Source organism: Mirounga angustirostris, unplaced genomic scaffold (assembly GCF_029215605.1).
Source record: "Mirounga angustirostris isolate CCGP_5_RB_7025 unplaced genomic scaffold, mMirAng1.0.hap1 SCAF_4, whole genome shotgun sequence".
Classification (NCBI taxonomy): Eukaryota; Metazoa; Chordata; class Mammalia; order Carnivora; family Phocidae; genus Mirounga; species Mirounga angustirostris.
In genome coordinates this window covers 87,479,119-87,491,751 of record NW_026991712.1, presented here as the reverse complement: position 1 = coordinate 87,491,751, position 12,633 = coordinate 87,479,119, and the positions used below count along the sequence as shown (strand labels likewise).

The 12,633-nt window shown below is 47.2% G+C and overlaps 2 protein-coding genes across 3 annotated transcripts; one reads left to right on the top strand and one right to left on the bottom strand.

The window, feature by feature from the left end:
• Positions 1 to 1,153: 1,153 nt before the first annotated feature.
• OAZ3 (ornithine decarboxylase antizyme 3) lies at positions 1,154 to 4,468 on the bottom strand (the record flags this gene model as incomplete). Its single annotated transcript, XM_064588541.1, is given in 6 exon segments — positions 1,154 to 1,582; positions 2,336 to 2,421; positions 2,960 to 3,135; positions 3,868 to 3,942; positions 3,944 to 4,004; positions 4,293 to 4,468. Coding segments are annotated over 6 exon segments (717 nt in total), but the record flags the coding sequence as incomplete, so codon positions are not given.
• A 2,888-nt stretch (positions 4,469 to 7,356) lies between these two features.
• Positions 7,357 to 12,035, top strand: MRPL9 (mitochondrial ribosomal protein L9). Of its 2 annotated transcripts, none has more exons than XM_045896600.3 (7): positions 7,357 to 7,647; positions 7,781 to 7,937; positions 8,419 to 8,543; positions 8,761 to 8,811; positions 10,680 to 10,781; positions 11,300 to 11,383; positions 11,499 to 12,035. In XM_045896600.3, the coding sequence occupies exons 1-7, from the start codon at positions 7,492 to 7,494 to the stop codon at positions 11,631 to 11,633; spliced, it is 810 nt and encodes a 269-aa protein (XP_045752556.1). In that variant the 5' UTR covers positions 7,357 to 7,491; the 3' UTR covers positions 11,634 to 12,035. The 2 variants fall into 2 exon arrangements, with proteins under 2 accessions (XP_045752556.1, XP_045752557.1); XM_045896601.3 differs by having other exon boundaries at positions 7,363 to 7,608.
• The last annotated feature ends 598 nt before the right edge of the window (positions 12,036 to 12,633 follow it).

Genomic DNA, 12,633 nt, shown 5'->3' with positions numbered 1-12,633 from the left:
CTGCTTGAGATTCTCTCCCTCTGCCCCTCCCTCTCCCCCTCCCCCCCACCCCCACCCTACTCACATGCATGTGTACTCTCTCAAGTAAAATCTTTAAAAAAAAAAAAAAAAGACCCTACCCAAACTAGATATTTGGAAGAAGAGGCCTGGGTTCTGGCAGATCTCCACTATGTGAACTTACTGCAAGACCTTTGGGAGCCATGTCCTTATGTCTCCCCGCATTGGGGGTAGTAGTGTGTGGCCAGTGAGCACTGTGAAGAGACTTGGAAGCAGACATTATAAGCAGCAATGTGGGTGGTGGATTAATGGCAAATGAACAGGGAGGGCTTTTTAAGGATCAGTAAGGTGAACTGCAAAACTTAAAACTAGCACATAAGGATGCCTTATGCAGGGTTTTAAATCTAGGAATTAGGCCTTCCCATATACTGCATGGCGACTATGTTTTCCCATAGCCACAATTTTCAAAGTATATTTTCTCAGAAAAATCTCAGTACCATTTAGCAGAAAGGCTCCAGTGAAGGAGCATCTCTGATGAGTAGCTTATGGGGTCTTGGAAGAATCCGTGAAGGACTGCCATTGATCTGGCAAGGTTTCAGACCTTGGCTGCAGTGAACCCACCCCTGAAGCAGGCTTGGCCCTGGGGTTGGTGCTGCTCGACAATCAGGTCATGAGGCCCACTAGTCACCAGGCTCCTTGGCCCCTTGGCAATTACCCTTAAGTAGAGGGGTCCCTGATATAAATCATTCATAGGACTTGGTGCTCAGGAAAATGAGTGATGCCTCATTCCTGGCTGCAGTCTGTTACTGTGAATGCTAAGTCTGTCCCTTTAATGCGGCTTTTAAGTCTTGCCAATCAGATGGGTTCCTTATTCTTTCAACACAATCCTGTACTTTTCTTGCTGTGTGGAATTTCCTCTTCTATGCTTACTTCTCATTTTGTCTGTTGAAATCCTCCCATTGAGCCAAAGCTATGGGATCCAGGTACCTTCTTGGATTTTCTCCACATCCAAAGAGAAGGAATTAGTATTTCTCTAATTTGAACTGAAATAGATGGACAAAAATCTCCCAACAAGGCTTAAGTCTTTCTGAATTCCATAGTGCCTGGTTTTTGCTCTTGGCAAGTACTCAGTACAGGGTTAGGATAAGTAAATGGCTTTGGGAGTAGGGGGGAAGGCAAAGAAACCTAAAATCCTTGGCTCCCTTCCCTCTCTGGTGCAGGTCCCTCTGATTTTTTTCCATCATTAAATGTTTATCCTATAGTGAATTCAGCTCTATAAGGGTCCCATTCCACTCCACTTCAGCCAACTCGCTTTCCCCCCAAGAAAAGTGAACACTTGAGGATTGCACTACCCTTTATTCCTAAGATGGAAGGTGTCCTGCATCACATCCTGGTTCCCATTTATCAAGTTCCCATTATCCCCTCAGCAGGAATAAGTATGTTCAGGGAGGCTCATTGGAGAGGTGGCCAAGGTCCCTTTCAAGGGGATACACCATAAAGATGACATTGTCCCAGGGAGGGAGGGCAGGGTGATCGGGTCTGACCAACTCAAAGCCCATGTAGCTGAAGGCCCGTAGCAGGGCACCTGTGAAAAGAGAAAAAAAAAATAGAAAACACTCTGAGGTTCCATACAACTATTCCCCCCAGATTTGGCTTCCTTCACTGGGGAGTGGCTGGGAGAAAGCCGTGTAGTGTAGGCATTAGGGTGACGTGTTGTGGACTAGCTGACTTAGACTTCAACCATGGCTCTAACATTTACTTACCTTTGTAACATTCTACAAGTTAACCTTTCTGAACTTCAGTTTTCTCATTTGTAAGATGGGGATCATAGAACCTTCCTCAGAGAATTTAAATGAGCTGATGTTTATGAAGCCCAACACAATGATGGTGTAGTAAACTCTTGACCGTCTTCTGTCCTCTAACAAGTATGAGGGAAGAGGTGGTTTCTGCAACATGTGCTCCAAGCATCTGGGTAAATATATTCCTATCCTCCTGGCCCTGTGTTCAACCCCTTCACACTGTAGGTGTTTAATATGTTTGAGGTCCTTTCTGTCCCACCAGCTACATGCCTTGAATGGTTCTGTGTTAATTTCACTAGTGCTGCTTCAGTCTGGCTTTTGACCTCTACCTGCAGGGCCTTCCTCATAATCCCAGTGTAATCTGAATGCACAGAGTGCTCGGTGCCTTCATTTCCTTGCGGGGGAGGGAGGTGGTTAAATCCCTGAAATGCCTATGAGCACGTTCTCTTCTAAAGAGTGGGGGAAGAGTCTCCTACAAAGGAATAAGTTGCTGTCAGCTGCTTCAGCACCATGGGCCAGGAAGGACAGCTGATCCCCACCTCTGTCATTCCGGTTGTTTTGGAAGTTTACGAACACGGAGTCCACATTGGTCTTCTCCTCCACATACTCCAGTGTTGCAGTCAAACTAGGGGCCAGAGGGAAGAATCATGGTTAATATTTAGTGAACTAAAAATCCAGACCCCTGCTTGGAGTAGAAGAAACCTTATTGTTCCATTTTTCCTGACCTAAGCCAGGAAGTGAAAGTTGATGAACTTGCATTGATAGATTGTCCTCTGAAGGCCAGGGATTGTACACGATAAGACTGACACCTGAAGGGGCCTGGAGAGAGGAACTGCTATATAAAGACAAACAGCTGGAAGGCACGTCCTGTTACTCAACTATTTAAGGATCCTCACTTCTATGTTTCTGAATCGGAGTCCAGCAGCCTCCCATGGGCTGTGACTCCTTGAAGCCCAGATTTTGGCTCAGCTCATGGGCTTGTTTGCATGCCAGTTCAGTGGTGTGAAAGTATCTAGCTTCTGAATCAACCCTCAGTGGTTAGCATACCCACTACCTGATTATGACATAAAACAAGGAAAGCCCCTGCCTCTTTCCCTCTCCCTCTGCCCCCCCCCCCCCCCCCCCCCCCCGCTTTCCCTGCTTTTCCATCTGGGCTCAGTCACCTTTCTCGGTTGCCTTGATCCAAGGCCCGATATGGGATATCCAGGAAGAGTCGATGGTCACAGAGAAGGCCGTGCCAATGGGCAGAGGTCTGGGGGGTGAGGCGGAAATGGAAGTCTAACTGCACTGGGTCCTGATGGAGCAGGGGGTCAGTAGCCAGCACCGTCAGGTTCCCAGCCTGGAAGAGGAATAAGAGAATAATAGTCTTCTATTCTCATCTCGACCTCAATTCAGATCGCAGGCCGATTTGGCTGGGTCTGAGAAAGCTAACGGGGAGCTGACGGAGCCTGGGAGAATTGGAGCCAAAGTCTTTATCCCTTAGTCCTAGGACCTAAGTCTCTATCGTGGAGCTTTCCTTGATATCAAACAATCTAGAAAGGAGTCAGTGCAGTGGCAGTATTACTGCCTGTTGACCTCACCTGAGAGGCGCACCAACCCTTCAGAAACATATCAGAGGGCTGCTGCTTTAAACGACGCTGTGTCATTTGTTTACTGTCTCACTGATAATGCTCTTCCACTTTTTTCCGTGATAGGGGTTTTCTCTGAATTCTATTTCTCTTTTAAAATGTAGAGGTCACCCACAGGCATATTACTGCAGCAGGATAGAGGGGCAAGTTGAGGAGTTCTGGTTTCTAGTCCCTGCTTAGCAGTGAAACAGCTTTATGTCCCAGAAGCCTTACTACATTCTGCTCTTTGTTCCCACCTCCTCTTTTCCCATTAAGCTTTTCACCACCAGCTCTGTGATCTTGACTTGATATCTCTGGGCCAGAATCCTTGTTTCTAAAGCAACTAGCTGTTATACATGAGCTCCAAAATCTACAATTTATTTTCCAACTAGCCAATAATGCCCCTTCTTCACAAGGTGTCACTGAAGCAAGCTAGGGGCTTCCCCAGCACAGAGGCCACTTACCGAGTATAATTCTTTAAGCTGGTCGTGATCACCCTGCTTGGTGCTTCTGACCACCTGGAGGCCTGCTAGGGACTCAGGAGCACTGAAGGCAGGAACGGGGCCGGAGTGTCAAGTCCTCCCGTTCCCTATAAGTGATGCTGGTTGGGAAAATGGGCCCAAATTAGTTTCCCTCTGTGTCTGAGAAGGAGAGAGGCTCATAACTTCCAGGAACACAGGACTGGGCTCTGGCACTATCTTCGGTATCTTCTGTGGACCAGCCTGTTTCCACTCTCCCAGGCCAGCCAGATGGAAAAATTTTAAATTTCCATGCCAGCCTTCCACCCCCTTTTGCTATTATCTCTTGCCACTTGGGAATTTCCTTCAAATTCTTTTATTTTTCCTGACAGTTTATATAAACAACTACAAGTACAGATGAAAACAAGTACCTTTTATAACAACAAGGCAGCATCTTCTTCCGGAGGGTGATCCGGTATTTGTAACAGTAAAGGTAATAGGCGTATGGTGACCAGATCGGGTAGAGGTAGTTCCGTGTTTTTCCCCTCTTGATATAAGAAAGGGAGAAGGCAGAGGGGTGTAACCTGTTACAAGGCAGTTTCTCAGTTCAGTGCCTCCCTGCGGCAAAGTGAGGTTCAGAGATGGGTGGCAGAGGTTCACACAACCTGGTGTCATTGTGACCCGGTGGGCACTATGACATGGGCAAGGGGGTTAGCCCTTATGTCACTTCAGGACTCCACTCTGCTGGTCCCCTACCCCACCCAACCAACCCCTTATCCCGTTCATCTAGTAAGTACTTCCTGGCTGTACCAGTGATTAGAATACTTTAGCTTCTGTACTGATTGGTAAACAGCCCTGCCTGAGCACTTGTCAAGCGCACCCAACCTGGCTCCTTATTCTGGCATATGCACTCACATGTGTGCACACTCTCGTGTAACACACACACATATACACATCCCACTTGAGCAACAAACTGGTTGGTGTCTAACACTGTAGGCTTCCAAGGCCCTGATCCAATGTCTGACCTAATACATTGGTTCCCAGTTCCTATCAATTCAATAGTTTTATTATATCCCTACCTTTAATAATCCAGGGGTGCTACACATTGTTGAATTATCTCATTGCCTTGTAGGGTAGAAATTGCAAACAGCCTCCAGGAGCCAGGACAGCTAATGGAATTAGTGGAGCTGCTGGGTGGGGCTGTAGCAAAATGGAAAGCTCATACCCTAAAAGAAGCTGACAACTCAGCTCCATCCAGTTGTAGAAATGCAGACTCAGTGGTCCCAGATTGTATGATTTTTCAACATAAAACGGAAAGATAGATTTTTGTGTTAAATTCCTCCACATTTTTTAACTAGTGGCTACTAACTCAAAAGACAAAAACTTCATGAAAAAAAGTCAACATTGTGAGCAAAATTTGATTCTGGGACCACCAGTTTGAGACCTCTGCATATTCATTCACTCATCCATTCAACAAATATTGATTGAGGGCCTACTGAAAGCCAGGCAGTATTCTAGGTGCTTGGGATACACCAGTAAACAAAACAAAGATCCCTGCTTAATGGAACTTAGCTTCTAACGGTGAGAAGACAGGGGCAGCCTGGGTGGCTCAGTCAGTTAGGTGCTCTGACTCTTGATTTCGGCTCAGGTCCTGTAGTGTGGGATTCCCAGATCAGCAAGAAGTCTGTCTCCCTCTCCCTCTCCCCCTGCTTGCACTCTCTCTAATAAAAAAAAAAAAAAATCTTAAAACAGTAAGAAGACAAACTATAAACATAATAAAATTTAGTATGTTAGATGATAACTGCTATGGAGAAAAGAGGATAAAGGAAGATCAGGAGTGTGAAGGGGGTGGGGCAGGCTGGAAAAATAAATAGGGTAAAAAAAAAAAAGAAATAGGGTGATCCACATAGGCTTCAATGAAAAGGTGACATTTAATCAAAGATTTAAAGGTCGGGGAGTTAGCCAAGCCTACACCTCGGGGTGAGAGCATTCCATGCCTAAGCTACAGCCAGTGCAAACGCCCTGAGGACAAGGTGCCTGGTGTTTTCAAGAAACAGGGAGGGCATGGTGATGAAGTCAGAGCGCTAATTGGCCAGATTAGGGAGGCCCTGTAGATGACTGTATGGCCCTTTCCTTTTGTTCTGAGTAAAAGGGGAAGTCACTGCAAAGTTTTGGGTAGAGGGATGACATGATCTGATGTATGTTTTTTAAGAGATCCTGACTGTTGCGTTGTAAATAAACTGCAGAACACTAAGGCAGATTTGCTAAACTACTGCAGTGATCCAGGAGAAAGATAGCATCTTATTCCAGGCTGAAGCACTGGAGGTGGTGGGAAGAGGTTGGATTCTGGAAATAGTTTAAAGATAGAACCCCCAGGATTTCCGGAAGTCTGAGAGAAAAGTTGAGTCCAAGAACTGAAAGAATAGTTTCCATCAACTGAGATGGGGAAGGCTGCAGGTGAGGCAGTTTGAGGCTGGGTAGAGACGGGTTTAGTTTGAAGCATGTTAACTTTGAATTGTCCGTTGGATATACAAGGAAAAGACAAATAAGCGCCGGCTATTCAAGTCTGGAGTTCAGGAGAAGTCTAGGAGAGAGAAAGAACTTTGGAAGTCACTGAGACTGAATGAGGTCAAAGCGGGTGTGTATACTGAAAAGAGTCAAGATGGGAAGACTGTCCTAGGGGCACTCTATAGTTCGGAGAAAAGGAGAAATCAGCAAAGCAAACTGAAGAAAACTGACCAAGCAGGAAGAAAACAGAAACAAAATTGGTGTCCTGGAAGCTAAGTGAGGCAAGTGTAATTATTGGAGGAGTGAGGACGTTTACGGGTCAACTAACAGGATGCGTAGAGCACCTTCACACAATGTCTGCTGCCAAACAGACCCTACTCATTCCATCTATGTGGCCTTCTCTCCACTACCGAGATCCTCCACAGAACAGTCTGGACCAGGCTGCTGAGGGAGTGGAAGGCAAGCTGGGGACAAAGCACAAGGTGGGGTGGGGGTTGTGGGTGTCAGCTTGCCTTCTGCTCTCTCACCACTGCCATACTTTCCTTTTTCTGTGGCTTATCTCCTTTGTGATTTAGAATTCTTTAAATGCTAGCTTGAGTACCACAGTTGTAAAGATTAAGGGTAGGCCTCCTCCTGGAGTTGCCATCGTTTTCCAGAGGATCCCATCCCTCCACCACTTTTAGGAAGATCTCAAGTAAGGAAAAGTGCGAGCTGCATCCCTCTTTCCTCAGCATCCAGTTATCACAGAATGCCAGAGCTGCAAGTGACCTCAGAGCTGCGAGAGATAAACCAAAGCCCCCATTTTAAAGAAAACGTGAAGCCAAGAAGGAGACGGTGTCTTTTCCGGTTCATGCCACGATCTGTCGATAACTACGCGCGTCCCTGCCCGGAGAAGAAACAGGGAGGGGGAAATGAGGAAAACGCTGAATCACGGATCGTTGCCTCAGCTCTTGAGGTCCCGGCGGCCGCGAGGCGGCGAGGCCACCGTCCAACCCGGGCCGGGTCTGCCCCTCGGCTTCGCCAGCCAGAGCGGCGGCGGCTCAGGCGCGCCGCGGGCAGCCGCAGGGGCCTCTCCTGCGCCGGCGCTGGGGTCCTCCTCCATTCTCCCTCGGCGCTGGGAACATGGCGGCGGTCGCGGGGAGGGCCCTGCTGCGAGGAACGGTGCGGGGGCTGGTGCTCCCGCGACTCGCAGGGGGCACCCCGGGCCCGGAGCGCGACTTCAGCCTCTCTCACAGTCGGGTGAGGGCCAGCTCTGAGCTCTGGGGGTCCTCGCCTCAGGTGGGGCTCTTTACGCCCGAATACTGTTCTGGGGGGCCGCGGCCTGGCTGTGGCGGGCTATCCATGTGCCGGCGGCCGAGGGCGGCAGGGGGTTCTCCGGGAGACTCGCTCACCCTCGCTCCCCGGCTGCCAGGGCACGGTCATCGTGGAGCGCTGGTGGAAGGTGCCGCTGGCCGGAGAGGGCCGGAAGCCGCGCCTACACCGGCGACACCGGGTCTACAGGCTGGTAGAGGACACGAAACACGGGCCCAAAGGCAGCCTGGAGCTCATCCTCACGCAGTCGGTGGAAGGTAAGGCCCGGCAAAGATACTTCCTATCTTAGGCTGGCTCTGTTTGGCATCAGCTTTTCCCTGCCGTCCCCTCTTAGCTGTTTCTCGTCCTTTCTCTACTTTGTAGAAATGATCTCTATATTTGAGAGGAAGAAGCCATAGAAAGGACTATGGTTGTGTCCTTGCCTTCCTGCATAGAAAAAGAAACGTGAATGCGACAACATCAGTAACAGTGCGTGGAGGGAAAAGGAGGCTTAACAGCATGTGCTACAATTCCTGAAATCCTGTTAAGGGGCAACTCTCACTTTGTACAGGGAATATTAAATTTCGAAATCAGGCCCTAAGAAACTAACTAGAAGTCTTTAAGTGTTGTTCTTAGTGAACATTTTTTTCTGGGAGGAATAACTGCTATGAGAGAATGATAGGTGCGTCTTTCTTTGATCCTCTCCTCCTCTTTAGGTACTCCTAGGTAGTCTGATCCAGTGTCTGTTCTTATTGGCAGGACTTGGAGTCCGGGGTGACCTGGTCTCAGTGAAGAAATCTTTGGGCCGGAATCGACTACTGCCTCAAGGTCTGGCTGTATATGCATCCCCTGAAAACAAGAAACTGTTTGAGGAGGAGAAATTGGTGAGCACAAAGGAAGGCAGAGGGACTTGGAGGAATAGAAACCTTAAGAGTTCATCTAACAACTTCCTTTCCTTTGCTGTCTAACTTAAAAATGAAATAGGGATTAGAAGAACAGGAACCCAGAAACTCAGCCTATGTCCAGCATAGTAAGTTCGATATTTATCATGGACTCCTTTTTCTTTTCTTTTTTTTTTTCATCTTTAACTTTCTTTTCTAGCTGAGACAAGAAGGAAAATTAGAGAAGATCCAGACCAAGGCAGGTGAGATGGTGAGTAAAAACATAGAAAGTTGTTACTTATTTGTCACCTAAGGAGTCACCAATTTCTTTCTGAGAGGCTCCTTGATTTCCTTGAAATCTCCTGATTTCAGAGACAAGTATAGGAGAAAGAGGAAATGTTTGGCTGCCATAACTGGTATTGAGACCTCCTGGGAGATCCTAACTTGTTGGGTGAAGTGCCCTAGCTTATCGAGAAAGGCTGCAGCCTGATTACCAGGGACCCATGGAAAAGTGTGAGATGAGGGCTCTGCCTCCATTGATATTTACAGACAAGTCACAGAGAACATAGACACATGAGAACGTGATCAGTAAGCTCAAGGCAGTAGATTATAAGAATGACATAGATCAAAAAGGTGATTGGAGAGGGCTTTTCTTCAGACGGGATTGAATTAGGCCTTGTGGGTTTATTTTTTTATTTTTTAAAGATTTATTTATTTGACAGAGAGAGACACAGCGAGAGAGGGAACACAAGCGGGGGGAGGGGGAGAGGGAGAAGCAGGCTTCCCGCGGAGCAGGGAGCCCGATGCTGGGCTCGATCCCAGGACCCTGTGATCATGACCTGAGCCGAAGGCAGACGCTTAACGACTGAGCCACCCAGGCGCCCCAGGCCTTGTGGGTTTAGTAGGCTTTGGAAAGACCAGGAGGGTGGGAAAGGTATTAAGGGGGAAAAAAAAGTATAGGTGGTTCAGGCATGTGGTTTTTTTTGTTTTTGTTTTTAAAGATTTTATTTATTTGAGAGAGAGAATGAGAGAGAGAGAGCACATGAGAGGGGGGAGGGTCAGAGGGAGAAGCAGACCCCCTGCTGAGCAAGGAACCCGATACGGGACTCGATCCCGGGACTCCAGGATCATGACGTGAGCCGAAGGCAGTCGCTTAACCAACTGAGCCACCCAGGCGCCCTAGGCATGTTTTTAACATGGAAAGTAAACCAGTCTAGCAAAAGCAGAGGACTTATGTAGGGTAATATTACAAAACATGTGGCTGGAAAGGAGGTTGGGGTAAGACTTGTAAAACATTTTGAATCCTCAGCTAATGAATTTATACTTCATTCTGTAAGCAGGGAGAAATTATTAATGGAGTAGGGGTAGGATTGAAGGGCCAGAAGTATTGGATTAATATGGTCTCTGAAAGTCATTCTAGGGGACGCCTGGGTGGCTCAGTCGTTAAGCATCGCCCTTCAGCTCAGGTCATGATCCCAGCGTTCTGGGATCGAGCCCTGTGTTGGGCTCCCTGCTCGGCGGGAATCCTGCTTCTCCCTCTCCCACTCCTCCCGCTTGTGTTCCCTCTCTCGCTGTGTCTCTCTGTCAAATAAATAAAATCTTTAAAAAAAAAAAAAGAAGAAGAAGAAAAGAAAGTCATTTTATCCTGGGGCACCTGGGTGATTCAGTCGGTTAAGCGTCCGACTCTTGATTTCCTCTTAGATCATGATCTCAGGGTTGTTATATCGAGCCCCACTTCGGGCTCTGTGCTCTGCGTGGAACCTGCTTGAGATTCTCTCCTTAGGCCCCTCCCCACTCATGCACGCTCTCTCTCAAAAAGAAAAGAAAAAGTCGATCTGTCCTGAGATCTACCACTGATCCCCACTGATAGGTCTAACTTTGACATGGCCTGTTTCTCCTTGCTTAGGAACAACCAGGTATAGGTGACCCTCTCCTCCAAAGTTTTACTAAAACACCTTCCTACAAAATCAGCCGTGAGACAGTAAGAAGGTTTCTCTTTCCCAGTCATCTTCTCACCTGTATGCTTGTGAAGCAGAAATTGTGCCCTTTTCCTCTACTCAGACGTTGTGCCTCTTGCTAACATGTTTCTTCTTCTTTGATTGCAACTCTAACCTATTCCCTGTTTATAATTTCTGTCAGACAGTGAAATTTCTGAGAAGCTGTCACCTGGAAGTGGGGATGAAGAACAACGTCAAATGGGAACTAAACCCTGAAATAGTCGCCCGCCATTTCTTCAAAAATGTGAGTGTTCCCACATACCACTGTGCCTCTGAGGGTAGTAGCTTCCCCTGGGAAGGAGGCCCAGAATTGATCCCTTTGTTAGGAAAAAGTGTGATCATACAGCTTAAGTTAGGGAAGGTGTTGTTGGTTGGTTGCAGGAGTTGTGGGAGAGAAATGGCTAAGGACTAAGGGATGTCAGAATTTGAAGACTGATCGGAAAAGATGGTGTTATCATTTATTTCCTCTCTAGCCAGGGAAAACCTAGAAAATGTGACTCACTGGGGAGTTTGTACTTTTGTGGATACAGTGATTTCAGGCTCAGGACCTGTTTCTCTTTGGTGAATCCACCTCCCTTTCTGAGAAATTAGACTGAGTTTCTCTGCCACTATCTATGGAGGTCTGTGCCCTCCCATGGGATCAGCCAGGGTAAACTCCTCAGTTTTATTCATTCCTGTACAGGAAATTCCAGAACCTTCTTTGAGGTTGCCTACAGTTGCATCAATGTAAACAGAGCTTCTTTTGGTTGTGACTTTTTGCAGCTTGGTGTTGTGGTCACCCCGCATGCATTAAAGTTACCAGAAGAGCCCATTACGCGGTGGGGCGAGTACTGGTGTGAGGTGACGGTGAGTGTTTCATATACCGCCTCCTTTTTCTGGCTGGGTGAAAAGGTGGGAATCGGTGGTAGTAGTTCTTTTCTGCCCAGCTGACCTCTGAGGATTCCTGTCGTTGTGTGTGCAGGTGAATGGACTTGACACTGTGAGGGTACCTATGTCTGTGGTGAACTTTGAGAGGCCCAAGACCAAAAGATACAAGTACTGGTTAGCCCGGCAAGCTGCCCAGGGGGTGGCCCCCACCAGCTCCCAGACGATCTGAACCTTCTCTCCCTCAGAAGCAGAAGAGCAGAATCAGAGGAGCAGTGATCGACAGTGGGCCTGCACGCTGACACCACTCCCAGCTCTGACCAAATAATGGAGTTTTAGAGAGCACGTGGGGACATGGGCCTAACCTGCATGGCCACATTGACTCGTCCGTATCTCCCACCTCTGTCTTTGGCTGTTAGCACATCGGCCTTACCTGGGCCGTCCTGCTCAAGGAGTACCAGGCTGTAGATTTGATAAGCTGAATAGTAACAGATGAAAACAGTCTAGATCCTGTGAGCCTGGAATTTGCTGGAACAAATGGAAGAGCTACCCACGCTCTCCAGTACTGGTCCCATTTTCATACATACTGAACATTTGCATCACGAGAGGAAATAAAGAGGTTGTGCTCTTTTTATTTTTGGGTGTTTTTATGACAATGATATGATATGCACTACAGTTACTTTATGCACTTATGACTTAACACCACACCTTTACATTTCTCTCAGCTACAGATGGTGCTGTGTATGGTCCTTAAGTGTTTGTGTGCATGTTTTGATAAATTTTAACTTCTTTTTAATTTTCAAATTTTTTTGATTGTAGTATGCTTGACACAGCATGTTACGTTAGTCTCAGGTGTACAGCATAGTGATTGGATAATTCTGTACGTTCTGTGCTTACCTAGGTATGCCGAGGCCGCCATTGGTCCCCATGCAATGCTATTACAGTACCACTGACGATAAGAGCTTGTGTTCTTTTTAGATGTTGTTTACCAGCCCTGAATAGACTGGGGATAGGACCTCCAAGTAGGTTGTCCTCTTGAGCTATGGGGTTTGGTGCTAAAAAGGAAGGAAGAAGAGGATGCATTTGCAGGCTTCATCCCATGGGTGCTGTGAGCAAAGTACTTAACAAGCTGATCTGGTATGTCTTTGGTCTTAAGAGTTATTTTTGTTAGGTATATTGATAAAGTCATGAATATGAATAAGCACAATGGATTCTACTTTTCTAAAAGGGAT

Bases quoted from the DNA above. Each gene is read 5' to 3' on its own strand.
- MRPL9 (XM_045896600.3), top strand. From the start codon at position 7,492: ATGGCGGCGGTCGCGGGGAGGGCCCTGCTGCGAGGAACGGTGCGGGGG. The intron at 7,938-8,418 runs GTAAGGCCCGGC...TCTTATTGGCAG, and splicing joins CCTCACGCAGTCGGTGGAAG to GACTTGGAGTCCGGGGTGAC. The intron at 8,544-8,760 runs GTGAGCACAAAG...TTTCTTTTCTAG, and splicing joins TGTTTGAGGAGGAGAAATTG to CTGAGACAAGAAGGAAAATT.